Source organism: Ornithorhynchus anatinus, chromosome 2 (genome assembly GCF_004115215.2).
Source record: "Ornithorhynchus anatinus isolate Pmale09 chromosome 2, mOrnAna1.pri.v4, whole genome shotgun sequence".
In the NCBI taxonomy this organism is placed as follows: domain Eukaryota; kingdom Metazoa; phylum Chordata; class Mammalia; order Monotremata; family Ornithorhynchidae; genus Ornithorhynchus; species Ornithorhynchus anatinus.
In genome coordinates, this window is record NC_041729.1 from 77,888,707 (window position 1) to 77,902,329 (window position 13,623).

At 44.7% G+C, this 13,623-nt stretch overlaps 1 protein-coding gene across 3 annotated transcripts in view; it reads left to right on the top strand.

Annotated features, from left to right (window-relative positions):
• Nucleotides 1-13,623, top strand: part of KATNA1 (katanin catalytic subunit A1) — a 34,144-nt gene that overhangs the window by 11,839 nt on the left and 8,682 nt on the right. For all 3 annotated transcript variants that reach the window (XM_029057867.2, XM_029057869.2, XM_029057868.2), the window contains exons 2-5: nucleotides 5,189-5,363; nucleotides 7,666-7,823; nucleotides 11,460-11,646; nucleotides 13,290-13,411. In XM_029057867.2, coding sequence (XP_028913700.1) covers nucleotides 5,202-5,363; nucleotides 7,666-7,823; nucleotides 11,460-11,646; nucleotides 13,290-13,411 — 629 coding nt within the window. In that variant the 5' untranslated portion in view covers nucleotides 5,189-5,201. The remainder of the gene's footprint in view (nucleotides 1-5,188; nucleotides 5,364-7,665; nucleotides 7,824-11,459; nucleotides 11,647-13,289; nucleotides 13,412-13,623) is intronic.

Sequence of the window (13,623 nt, forward strand, 5' to 3'; positions counted from 1 at the left end):
AGAGCGTGGGATTAGAACTCAGATCCGTTTGACTCTCGAGCCTGTGCTCAGTCCACTAGGCCATGCTACTTCTCACTTAGCCTGACAAGAAGGAGAAAATTAGTAATTCAGGCTTTTTTCCCCCCTCGTGTAGAAATTTGATGTGTGCCACACTCTCACTCCCTTCCACATCCCCCTGACTCGCTGCCTATGCTCCCCCCCACCTTTCCCCGCCCACAGCACTATGTAATTTATAAAATCTGTAATTTTATTTACTTATATTGATGCCAGTTTACTTGCATTGCTGTCTGTCTCCCTGCTCCTAGACTGTGAGCTAGTTGTGGGCAGGGATTGTCTCTATTGCTATATTGTACTTTCCCAAGCACTTAGTAATAATAATAATGTTGGTATTTGTTAAGCGCTTACTATGTGCCGAGCACTGTTCTAAGCGCTGGGGTAGACACAGGGGAATCAGGTTGTCCCACGTGGGGCTCACAGTTTTCATCCCCATTTTTACAGATGAGGGAACTGAGGCACAGAGTAGTGCTCTGCGCACGGTAGGCGCTCGATAAATACAGTTGAATGAATGAATGACTTCATGACCCTGCTGTGGTTTTTGTAGCAGTAATTGCAGTTGCATTTTGCTACCCAGTAGAATTTCCTTTCAGGTCTTTGAGCTGCAGAGAGGCTGTATCCTTGTCTGTGTCCTGCTAGCTGCCTCAGGCCAGGGTGTGCGGGGGAAGGGGCTGGGGGGGAGGTCTGCAAAGCATCTGGGATTAGGAATTCCTGGGCTGGAGCATGTAGAAGGTGTTTTTCCTTCCCTCCTACCTTGCCCTACCTTCGCCTTGGTGTTTCAGGGAGTTTTCTGAGAGATCTGGGTGGAACCTATGCCCTCATTACAACCTCTCCCTCTGTCCCATCGGGTGATCCGCTAGCCAGTGGCTTCCACACCCGGGGACCAAGGTTGCCCCATCCTTGGGAGTTTTAGGCCCTGTGCCGAACTCAGGCCTCGTTGAGAGACCATCTTGGTGTGGGCCGTCTTGCCGTCTTTTTGTTTTTTAGGGATTTAGTGCGCTCCTGCCTGAGAGCAGCGTTGCCAAACTGCGTTTTGTCGGCTTGGCGAAGACTCGGCCCGCTGATGGGTTATCGGACTGGCCCACTCACGGAATTTCATGTGTTCCTACATTTCTTTTCTGTTAATAATGTTGGTATTTGTTAAGCGCTTACTATGTGCAGAGCACTGTTCTGAGCGCTGGGGTAGATGCAGGGTACAGGTAGATACAGATACAGGTTGTCCCAAGTGGGGCTCACAGTCTTAATCCCCATTTTACAGATGAGGGAACTGAGGCACAGAGAAGTGAAGTGACTTGCCCACAGTCACACAAGCTGAGGTTCTTGTGGTTCTGTAGCCCAAACAGTATGAGGTTGGGTGACCGTTTGAGAGAAGGATCGGTCAAAATGGCTTTAGGGCCAGTTGCAGAGAGTCAAAATCCTGATAGCAATCATTCATTCATTCATTCAATAGTATTTATTGAGCGCTTACTATGTGCAGAGCACTGTCCTAAGCGCTTGGAATGGACAAATCGGTAACAGAGACAGTCCCTGCCCTTTGACGGGCTTACAGTCTAATCGGGGGAGACAGGCGGACAAGAACAATGGCAATAAATTGAGTCAAGGGGAAGAACAATCATTTCAAGTGAGTGCTTCCCGTGCGCAGAGCACTGTACTAAGCACTTGGGAGAGTGAGTACATGGCCAGAAGAGCTCCGTGGGACCTGGGAACTTTAGTGAGGCTCCTGTTCCACACTCCGGCTCCTGTTCCACACTCCGTCTGCCCTCATCCTAATCCTTTTTCACTTCTGCACGGTAACAGAACGCATTCAACTCAATCAAGAAACTTTTGTGACAAGACTATTAGTCAGTAAAGCATAATCAATTTCCAATTTAAATTTAAGAACATTTGTCACGTTATGAAAATTATTCAGTCTAACCAGCCTAATTGATGGGATTTGAAACGTCGACGTAGCCTAAAGAAGCGTAAGGTAACTTGAATAGTTACTAACCTTATTTTTTATCCATCCGCTGCACGCATTCCTCAGCCCGTTAAATTGTAGCACAGAATGAGATGAACTGGGTGTTTTTCTCAGAAGGGGATTCCTGGAATCGGAATAATTTAAATTCAATTTGCTACTTTAAAGGGTTTTTTTTCCTTTTTGTAGTAGTCTTCCTGTTCAACTTCTTTATGCAAGACTTGTCTCTAGTAAAATAGAGTGTATTTAAAGTAAAAAAAGAGAGTTATGTGATGTATTCAAAAGGCACGTATTGTCAGAAGAACCTTCTCTCATTCCGCCGTCGGGTTGTAGCCAAAATGCATAATGGCAACACAGATTGCGGCTGAAATGAGTATCCATGTGCTTTCCCCAACCCTGTACAGTGTGTGTGTTTTTTTGTTGTTGTTGTGAACTATACTTTGCCCGTGTCCTTATTCCACATATTTGTATGTATGATATGTTTTGGAGATGAGCGGGAATGTGAGATTGCAGAGGAGAGATGTCAAAAATGAGTGGACTTGGGAGTCCTCCACACAGAGGGAGTTGAAAAGCAGCAATGCCTAGTGGATAGAGCTCGGGTCTGGAAGTCAGCCGGAGAACCTGGGTTTTAATCCCGGCTCCACCATCTGTCTGTGTGACCTTGGGCAAGTCATTTCACTTCTCTGGGCCTCAGTAAAATGGGAAATGACTGTGAACCCCTTGTGGGATGTGGACTTTGTCCAACCTGATTACCTTGTATCTACCCCAGTGCTTAGAAGAGTGCTTGGCACGTAGTAAGGGCTTAACAAATACCATAATAATGCTTATTACCATATTATGCCATATACCATTATACCATATTAATACCATAATAATAATGATGGATTTAAGTGGTTACTACATGCCAACCACAGTTCTAAGCACTGGGGTAGATACACGGTAATCAAGTTGTCCCACTTGGGGCTCACAGTCTCAATCCCCATTTTCCAAATGAGGTAACTGAGGCACAGACAGGTTGCTTTCCAAGGCTACACAGCAGACAGGTGGAGGAGCCGGGATCAGAATCCACATCCTCTGACTCCCAAGCCCGTGTTCTTTCCACTAAGCCGTGCTACTTCTCTGTAAAAGAAAAAAAGAAAGAAAAAGAAAAAATAGAGGTGTTCATTGAAGCCAAGAGAGTGGACGAGGAGTGAGTGTGGACCCAAAGCTTAGCCTTGTAGGACACCCAGAGCGAGGAATTGGGAGACAGAGGAAGAGCCGGCCAAAGAGACCAAGATAAAGCAGCCAGAGCGGTAGGAGGAGAACTGGGAGAGGACAGTGTCAGGGAAACCAAGGCTGGCTAGGGTTTCCAGAAGTGGGTGGCCAGAGAAGGAGAGGGCAGAGTTGGAGAATTGAAGATGGGTGAGGTCAGCATGGTGCGAGGCCAGCTCACGAGCAGAGGAAGTGAACTGTGGAGGTGAGCCGGGGCTGGAGGCTGGTGGGGCAAGATTCATTTATTCATTCCATAGTATTTATTGAGCGCTTACTATGTGCAGAGCACTGTACTAAGCGCTTGGAACGGACAATTTGGCAACAGATAGAGACAATCCCCGCCCTGTGACGCGCTCACAGTCTGATGGAGGAAGACAGAAGGACAAAAACAAGACAACAGAATCACGATAAATAGAATCAAGGGGGTGGACACCTCATTAGCAAAATAAATAGGGTAATAAAATAGATACAAATGAACACACTGCTGAGGGGAGGGGAAGGGAGAGGGGGAGGAGCAGAGGGAAAGCAGGGGAGAAGGGGGCTTAGCTGAGGGGAGGTGAAGGGGGGGCAGAGGAGCAGAGGGAAAAGGGCAAGGTCAGTCTGGGAAGGCCTCCTGGAGGAGGTGAGCTCTCAGTAGGGCTTTGAAGAGGGGAAGAGAATGAGTTTGGCGGAGGTGAGGAGGGAGGGCGTTCCGGGACCGCGGGAGGACGTGGGCCAGGGGTCGACGGCGGGATAGGAGAGAACGGGGGACGGTGAGGAGGTGGGCGGCAGAGGAGCGGAGCGTGCGGGGTGGGCAGCGGAAAGAGAGAAGGGAAGAGAGGTAGGAGGGGGCAAGGGGATGGAGAGCTTTGAAGCCTAGAGTGAGGATCAACGCAGTGACGTGACACAAGGGAGTTCAATTGGGTGGACAAGGCCGGGTCGAAGGCACAGACCTGTGCATGAAGAGAGGGAGGTTGGGTAAGGTGTCCCAAATAAGACATGTTGGCTAGGGATAATGGGGAGAGGGGAGCAAGAGATGAGAGGTCTTGGCGGCGACAGGACAGTTTTGCGGGTAGAGCATGTCGGGGATAGAGGACGGGTAACGAGGTTGTGATGGGAGATTTCAGAGTTGGTCAGGTTAAAGATTGTGTGGTGGCTAGTGATGGACAAAGCCCATGAGGATTTTTGTCAAATCCTTAAGTACCCTAGGAGTTTGTCATCATGCCTGTGGGCTTCAATGCCTTCAGTTAATTGTTTAACTTTCTCTGTTCTAGTTTGGCTTTCCACCTTCCACTGCCAAGGGGATTTGCTCTGATCAACTCTTCCCCTGATCTTTTCTGTAAAGGCAGAAGTGAGAGAGACCTTTAGCATTCTCCAATTATTTCAGGCTTATTACTTCTGCAAGGTAAACACTTTTCAAGGAGATTTTAAAAAATGCTATGAGTAGGCTCATGCGGTCGACGGCGTAAAATTAAGGTCCCATTCACGGCTTAGCACTTCAAAGGAATTTGGAACCCGAAAGGTGATCTTTCAAACTTTTTTCCTTCTAGTCAGACAGTGGTGATTAGGAAATGCATGATGTCTTTGCTTTAATGCAGAATCAAGAGTTCTCCTTTCCCTGTTTCCGGGTTCAGTCCGAGGGGAGAGGAAAATTCACCTCCTAAAACACCCCCAATGGATTGAGCCCACGGCTGTAGTTCGGGGGCCGATTCAGCTCCACAGCTGCTGTTTTCGCCTGGATGGAGCGATTCTGTCTCCAGAACCGGGATGGCGGAGGCACCCCAAGGCACGGGGCCTGGGGGGCAGATCTTGTGAATCGCCCCGCTGGTGGGGCGGTGTTGCCTGAAGTCTTGAAGTCAGTCTAGAAGTTCAGGGCATAGCTGCCTCTATTTGAAAAGAAATGCAGTATGAAAAAATCTGATTTTTTTTTAAATTCTATTTTGTTTTCAGCCTTCATGCGAGCATGAGTCTTCTTATGATTAGTGAAAATGTAAAACTGGCTCGTGAGTATGCTTTGCTGGGAAACTATGATTCGGCAATGGTTTATTATCAGGGAGTACTTGATCAAATGAACAAATACCTCTACTCTGTCAAGGATACATACCTGCAACAAAAATGGCAACAGGTGAGACTTCTGTGCTGTCTACTGTATGTTTTAATAGCTTAAGTACTCAAATAGAACTGTAAAGAGCTAACTCATTTAAGAAAATTTGAGAACAATATTACATCCATTTAAAAGTTGGCGTTGGACCATATTAATTCGTTCAAGCATAGTTACTGAGCGCTTACTGTGTGCAGAGTACTGTGCTAAGCGCTTGGAAAGTACAATTCAGTCATATTTCAACATCTTTATAAATGAGTTCCTTGTTCAGGAATGGATGGAGAGCATTCTATAAAATTTCTACTTTTGAAGTTAGAAGTATTTACTGTTTTTGAAAGCCAAAATATTTACCTGAATTCTAACTATATGAAGAAAGGCAATTTCAGAGATCACATTCACTAGATCTCCCTACCTCTCTTCTTCGGGCATCAATTTTTATTGATGAAAGTCTGGGCTTGGCTTCTTTTAACATTTTTACTTTGGCCGTCGTTCTTTCAACCTCCCTGTCTGCTCTCCAGATTCTTCTACTCAACGCTCATTGTCCTCTTATTAAACCTTTCTTTGTGCCTATATTGGAAGTTTGAGTCAAAGGCCTTTCATTTAAGATGCGTTGAATTCTGCTTTAAAATTCATTACAATTAATAATAGTAATTGTGGTATTTAAGCACTTATCATGTACCAAGTGCTGGGGGAGATGCAGTATATGTAGATTGGACACCGTCCCTGTACCACCGTGGGCTCACTGTCCAAGTAGGAGGAAGAACAGGTACTGATTCCCCATTTAATAGATGAAGAAACTGAGGCACAGAGACGTTAAGTGACCTGGCCAAGGTCATTCAGCAGACAAGTGGCAGAATCGGGATTAGAACCCAGGTCCTCTGAATCTCAGGCTCCTTTTCCTACTAGGCCACAAAGCTTCTCTGGTAATTCCATGCTCATTTGATAATTTGGCTTTAAGATAGCAAGCAATTTTGAGCCATCTATCAGCATCAATCAGTCAGTTGTATTTATTGAGTGCTTACTATGTGCAGAGTACTGTAGTAAGCCCTTCAGAGAGTACAGTATAACAACATAAGACACACTGCCTGCCCACAATGGACTTAAAGTGCAGAGGGGGAGACAGACATTAATATTAAATAAATAAATTACAGATATGTACATAGGGGCTGTGGGACTGAGGTGAATAAAGGAAGCAAGCGGGAGAAAAGGAAACGAGGGTCTAGTCAGGTTTTGCAGAGGAGATGTGCCTTCAATAAGGCTTTGAAGGAGGGGAGAGTAATTGTTGGAAATGAAGAGGGAGAATGTTCCAGGCCAGAGGCAGGATGTGGGCAAGAGGTTGGTGGCGAGAGAGACAAGATCAAGGCACAGTGAGTAGATTGGCACCAGAGGAGCAAAGTGTGTGGGCTGGACTGTAGTAGGAGAGGAGCGAGGTGAGGTAGGAGCAGGCAAGGTGATGGACTGATTTAAAGCCGATGTTTTGGAGCTTCGGTTTGATGCAGAGGTGGATGGGCAACGACTGGAGGTTCGTGGCTCACTGGAAAGAGCGCGGGCTTTGGAGTCAGAGGTCATGGGTTCGAACCCCGGCTCTGCCACTTGTCAGCCGTGTGACTGTGGGCAAGTCACTTCACTTCTCGGTGCCTCAGTGACCTCATCTGTAAAATGGGGATGAAGACTGTGAGCCCCACGTGGGACAACCCGATTCCCTTGTGTCTAACCCAGCGCTTAGAACAGTGCCCGGCACATAGTAAGCGCTTAACAAATATCAACATTATTATTATTATTACTGAGGAGTGGGGAAACTTGGACTGAATGTTTGTGTAGAAAAATGATCCGGGCAGCAGAGTGAAGTATGGGCTAGAGTGGGGAGAGTCGGGAAAGCAGGGAGGTCAGCACGGATGCCGACACGGTAATCAAAGCGGGATAGTTTAAGTGCTTGGATTACCATAGCAGCAAGTTTGGATGGAGAGGAAGGAGCAGATTACAGCTATGTCGTGAAGGTTAAATCGACAGGATTTAGTGATAGATTGTATCGATATCTTCAGGAAATTTTAGGTTTGGTGAGGAAGCAGATTATTAACAATGACTTTTAGTTCTAAGAAAACTGAGAGTTGGCTGTATTTTATTAGAAATTAAATGAGAACTTGAATGCTAGTAATGTAGAGTTGTCCATGAGTATATACGTGAAGACTTGTCAGGAAAGCCTTATGCTGCTGGTGGTCGGAAATTTAGCTGAAACATCTCATAACACTATTCAGTACTAAAAAGTCTGTAAAAATGTAAATTTCTAAATTTCCAGTACCTAGTTGTCATTTGCTTTTTGACCCAGGTGCGGCAGGAGATAAGCGTAGAAGCTAAGCATGTTAAGGATATCATGAAAACTCTGGAAAGTTTTAAATTAGACAGCACCCCTTTGAAAGCAGCACATCAGGAGCTCCCAACTCCGGATGGAGAAGTCTGGTCCTTACCAGTACCTGTCGAACGTCGGTAAGTAGAAATCTCGTAAGAACAAAGAACAAAAATACGAGCTTGACTGAACTTACAGTAATAACTGATAACTTTCAAGATGCTGTCCGATCAACAGACAACGCATTTTAAATCATCCCTTTGTGTTCTACCCTGATGATCGCCAGGTTACAGTTCCATTATTGACTCTTTATTTTTTCTCCAAACCCTTCTTGATTCTTTGAAAACTTCGGCTTCCAATCAGTCATATTTTTTGAGCTCTTACTGTTGCAGAGCACTCCACTAACACTTGGGAGAGTACAGTATAACCAATTTGGTAGATATGTTCCCAGCCCACAGCGAAATTTCAGTCAATAGAGGGGAGACATCCATTAATATAAATAAATTGTGGATATATATATATATATATATGAGTGCTGTGAGGCTGAGGGAGGGTTGAATAAAGAGTGTAAATTCAAGTGCAAGGGGCTCACAGAGATGTTCCTTCAATAAGGCTTTGAAGGTGGGAGTGATCAACTGCTGGCTGTGAAGAGGGAGGCCGTTCCAGGCCATAGGCGGGACGTGAGTGAGAGTTCAGCACTGAGGTAGATGAAATTGAGGTACCGTGAATAGGTTGGCATTAGAGGAGCAAAGTGTGCAGGCCGGGTCGTAGTAGGAAATCAGAGAGGTTAAATAAGGTAGGAGGGGTCAAGGTGATTTAAAGGGTTTTAAAGCGGACGGTAAGGAGTTTCTGTTCACGGAGGTAGATGGGCAACCACGGAAGGTTCTTTTCTTCCCTCACATAGAGCATGTCTTTGTAGCATTCTTTAAGGAACTGATTTTTGCCTAAATAAGTTCCTTTAGTCTCCTTCATTCAGACATTTCCACCTTTTTTTACATGACAAGAGCAAATGTGACAGGCTTTTTTCAAATACACTACATCTCTTTCATCCTTAAAAAGGCATTTCTCCATCAGTAACACCTGTCTTACTTTTTTTCCCTTCCAAACTTTGTAGAACAAACTTCTCTTTCATCCTTAAAAAGGCATTTCTCCATCAGTAACACCTGTCTTACTTTTTTTCACTTCCAAACTTTCTAGAACAAACTTCTACTGCCTCCATTTTCTCCACAATGCTTTTAATCTTTTGGGAGCATTACGCCACAATTCAAAGATTCCAGTTATTTCCACTTGCCTAATAACACCATTCTTATAGTCCTTTATCTCTATAATGTTCATCTATAGTGCTCTGTAAACTTGTTTGTTAAAAGGAAATAAGGTAGGAAATAGGACTGCAAAAGGTTAGCATAGATTATGCTTTGGGTCATGAAAATTCAGACCATTTTAGAAGGAAAGTTGATATGAGAAATGAGTTGGGGTAAGAGAAATGCGCAGGATTTGCAAGTATGAGTAAAGTGGTGATCTCCCTGAAGAGATATTTTAATTTATAATTGTAGTATTTTTTAGCCCTTACTATATGCCAAACACTGTACCGGCTCCTGGGAGTTCATACGGTGTAACCAGATTGGACACAGTCCCTGACCCACTCGGAGTCCACAGTATAAGGGGGAAGGAGAACAGGTGTCTTATCTTCCAAAATATGACTGATTTTTTACAGTTGGGGAAACGGGGGTTCAGAGAGGTTAAGTGACTTGCCCAAGATGTCTCTACAGGTGGGCGATGGAGCCAGGACTTGAACTTGGGTCTCTTGACTCCCAGGCCTGTGATCTTTCATCACTGCTACACAACAATGAACTTACAGGAAGAGACAAATATAAAAATCTCTACAACTAGAGTGGTCAGAATGAGTCCAGAAGACATTTCACAAGACTTCTCCTCTTCAAAGCCCTACTGAGAGCTCACCTCCTCCAGGAGGCCTTCCCAGACTGAGCCCCCTCTATCCCTTTGCTCCCCCCACCCTCTGCTCTTCCCCCTTCCCCTCCCCTCAGCACTGTGCTCATTTGTATATATTATTTATTACCCCATTTATTTTGTTAATGAGGTGTACCCCCCCTTGATTTTATGTCTTGATGATGTGGTCGTCTTTTTGTTTTGTTCTGTTTTGCTCTGCTGTCTGTCTCCCCCATTTAGACTGTGAGCCCGTCATTGAGCAGGGATGGTCTCTCTCTGTTGCTGAATTATCCATGCCAAGCGCTTAGTCCAGTGCTCTGCACATAGTAAGCGCTCAATACTGTCTAATGAATGAAATCTGCCGGACAGGGGCGGAGGGGTGGGAAGTTCTTGAGCTGAGGAAGCAGTCATAGCAAGAAGACAGAGACAGGAGAGTCAAGAGCGAAATGTGGTTAGAAAGCTGTCTTAGCAGGGGTGGAGGAAGGAGGTCTATAGTATTGGATGGGGAACTGTAGAGCTAAGTGGGGCGAATTTTTGTTTGAGGTGAAGGTCATCGAGAGCCAGTGGACAGTTTTGAGGAGCCAGGTGGTCTGGGCCGAGACGTGTCAGGAAGTTGATCCTTGCGGCAGCTTGTACCATAGATTGGAGTCGGGGGGAGGCTTATATAGTAATTCAGCCATGATACAAGCAGAGCTTGCACCAAAATGGCAGGTAATTGGAGAAAGAGGAAGGGGCCGGATCTGGGAGAAACTTTATGAGGAACTGGTGAGATTTGGCCGTTGGTTGAACGTGAGAATCGAAAGACATTGAGGAGAGCTGGATAACACCAAGGTTGTGGGCAAGACTGTCGAATCCTGATTGGTAGCCACAATCCCTCCAGATATGGTCTCTATAATTGTGGAAGTCACAGAAAATATTCTAGACTTGGTGCAGGTGTAGTGTTTAAGTCGTGGTTAAAAAGCACTAAAATTAAATCAATAAGTGCTCAATAAATACCAATGATGTCTCTTTTTTGATTGGAATACGTACTCAGATAGTGCACCGAGATCCCTCTCTCTCAATCAAGCAGTAGTATTTATTGAGCACTTACTGTGCAGAGCACTGTAATAAGGCTTGGGAGAGTATGACATAACAGAGTTGGTTTAAATGAAATAAACCAGAGTTTATGGCCTTTGTAAAATGAGCCGAGAATCCATTTCTTATTCAGACGTGGAGAGTAGCAGTAAATAGTTATTAGTATGGAAGAGTGTGGCAGCTACTTGAGTATTTGACCCATAGGGTAAGCATTTCTTTGTCACGGATATAAACTTAGTAGTAAATGTATTTATCACCAAGTCAGGGAGAGAAATGGATAATGGATAAAGGTAAATCATAATGGTCATATGTTTGCAGAGTTTTCTTTCATATTTCGAATGAGCCAAATGACTCCCCATGGTAGGTGACATGGTAGGATGTTGTTCATTAATTCATTCAATTGTATTTATTGAGTGCTCACTGTGTGCAATATAGTGCTTGGGCGAGTACAATACAACAATAAACAGTCACTTTCCCTGTCCACAATGAGCTGCCAGTCTTGGGGAGGAGACAGACATCAATTCAAATAAATGAAATGACAGATGTGTACATAAGTGCTCTGGGGCTGGGAGCAGGGGAAGAGCAAAGGGAGCAAGTCAGGGCAATGCAGAGGGAGTGGAAGATGAGGAAAAGTGGGGCTTTGTCTTAAACTGCTTCAAGGTAGACCGTAAAATAGAGGTCAGTGTATTGCTGTTTTTCCTAAGTTCTTTGTTTTGTTTTGTTTTTTCCCCCCAATTTGCTGTTTGACTGATCAGACCTTCACCGGGACCCAGAAAACGCCAGTCTGCTCAATGCAGTGATTCGAGAACACACAGTAACCGTCCAGGTGTGGCAGCCAAAGGCCCACACCGGCCGTCTGCTCGAAACCCCAATAATGACAAAGGGAAAGCAGTCCGAGGTCGGGAAAAGAAGGAGCAGTCCAGTAAAGGAAGAGAGGAGAAGGTGTGACATTCCTGGCTTTCCCTAATTTTTAAAAAAGCTCTAAATGAAATGATTAATAACCGTGGCAATTAAGTGCTTACTTTGTGCCAAGCATGAGAGCTGTACTCTAAGAGCTGAAGTAGGTGCAAACTCTTCAGGTGGACACGGTCCTTGTCCCACATGAGGCTTACAGTCTAAGCTGGAGGGAAAACGTCTTCAGATGAGGAAAATGAGGCATAGAAAAGTTAAGTGATGTGCCCGAGGTCACGTTGCAGGCAAGAGACGGAGTCAGGATTGGAACCAAGGTCCTCCGAGTCCCAGGCCCGTGCTCTTTCCGCTAGACCACACTGCTTGTTTAACACTTCCTTTAAAATTGATTCCTTATTTATTAGAGATGAGAGTGCAAGTGCATTGAAATGATGAAATTTCTTGGAGGACCGTTACTTTAACAGTTTTCCTCTTGAAAGCATTGCAGGTGCTGATTAGCATTATCCTTTTGTATATGAGAAATAACATATTTTCCCCAAATAAGAAAGGAAAGGCTGAAGAGAGGAGCGATGTGAAAGTAGAATTCCTGTTGGAATGTTCCAAGATGCAATAGAAATGGATAATAGACCTAAGTGTATTGTCCTCAGCTAACCGCTCCAATCTCTTCCAATCTCTTTCCAGCAATTACTTAGTCAATCAGGCGTATTTATTGGGCCTTGTGGATAGAGCATGGACCTGGGAGTCAGAGGGCCTGGGTTCTAATTCCTGCTCCGCCGCTTGTCTGTTGCGTGATCTTGGGCACGCCATTTAACTTCTCTGTGCCTCAGTTACCCCATCTGTGAAATGAGGATTAAGACTGTGAGCCTATTTACTTATTCCTCATTTAATAGATGAAGAAACTGAGGCCCAGAGAAGTTAAATGATTTGCTCAAGGTCACACAACAGATAAGTGGCAAAGCCGGAATTAGAACCCATGCCCTTCTGACTGTCCACTAGGCCACACTGCTTCTCTGTTGTTATTCTCTGTACCCACAGCGATAAGAACAAGAGGAAATGGCTTTAAATGAAAACAGGAGATGTTTTAGATCAGAGGAAGAGCTTCTTGAGTCAGGGCAGTGAAACACTAGAGCGGGCTGCGGACCTTTGGAGGGAGGTTGTGGGACTCCCATATTTGCAATTTATTCATTTATATTAATGTCTGTAACTTTGTTGTGGGCAGGGAATGTGTCTGTTTATTGTTACATTTTACTCTCCCAAGTGCTTAATACAGTGCTCTGCACATAGTAAGAGCTCAGTAAATACAATTGAACGAATGAATCCCATCCACGGAAATTTTATGTAGACTAAATTGTCATGTGCCTTTGGGTGACATGGCCATTCATATGCCCGAGGACGATCTCTCTTTAAGGGCCTTCAGGGGTCTCCCTTAAAATGTGGAGTCTGAGCAGCCTCCACATTTTTATGGCCAAGTATTTTGATAGCTTGTTAGTCAATTGTATTAGGTGCTTAATGTGTGCAGAGCACTGTACTGAGTGCTTGGGAGAAAAAGTATAACAGACACATTTCCTGCCCGCAGGAAGGGTACCAACCTCACTAAGGCAAAAAAAAAAAAATTGCAGCCCGTTATTCAATCAGCAGCATCTGGGCTAATTCTAGGGTTCTTTTTTCTCATCTAGAACAAATCGCCTGCTGAAGTTTCAGAACCTGAAATACATAAATTTGACGGTACCGGGTATGATAAAGATTTAGTAGAAGCCTTAGAGAGAGATATCATTTCCCAGAATCCCAATATTCGATGGTAAGTTACGTTCTGAGCAAAGTGAAGTGGAAATCTTCCCCCGATGATGCAGGTCTGCCTGGGGCTGCTAAAGTGGGATTGAATCAAGTGATTGGCTGCTGTTTTCTAATTCCTTTCTTCCTTCTGAGACTGTTTTCACTCATAGAATATGAATTTTATCCACAGTATAGTTCGGCTTGGCCTCAGCTTGGCCCTGTAAAACAGCCTTCGGT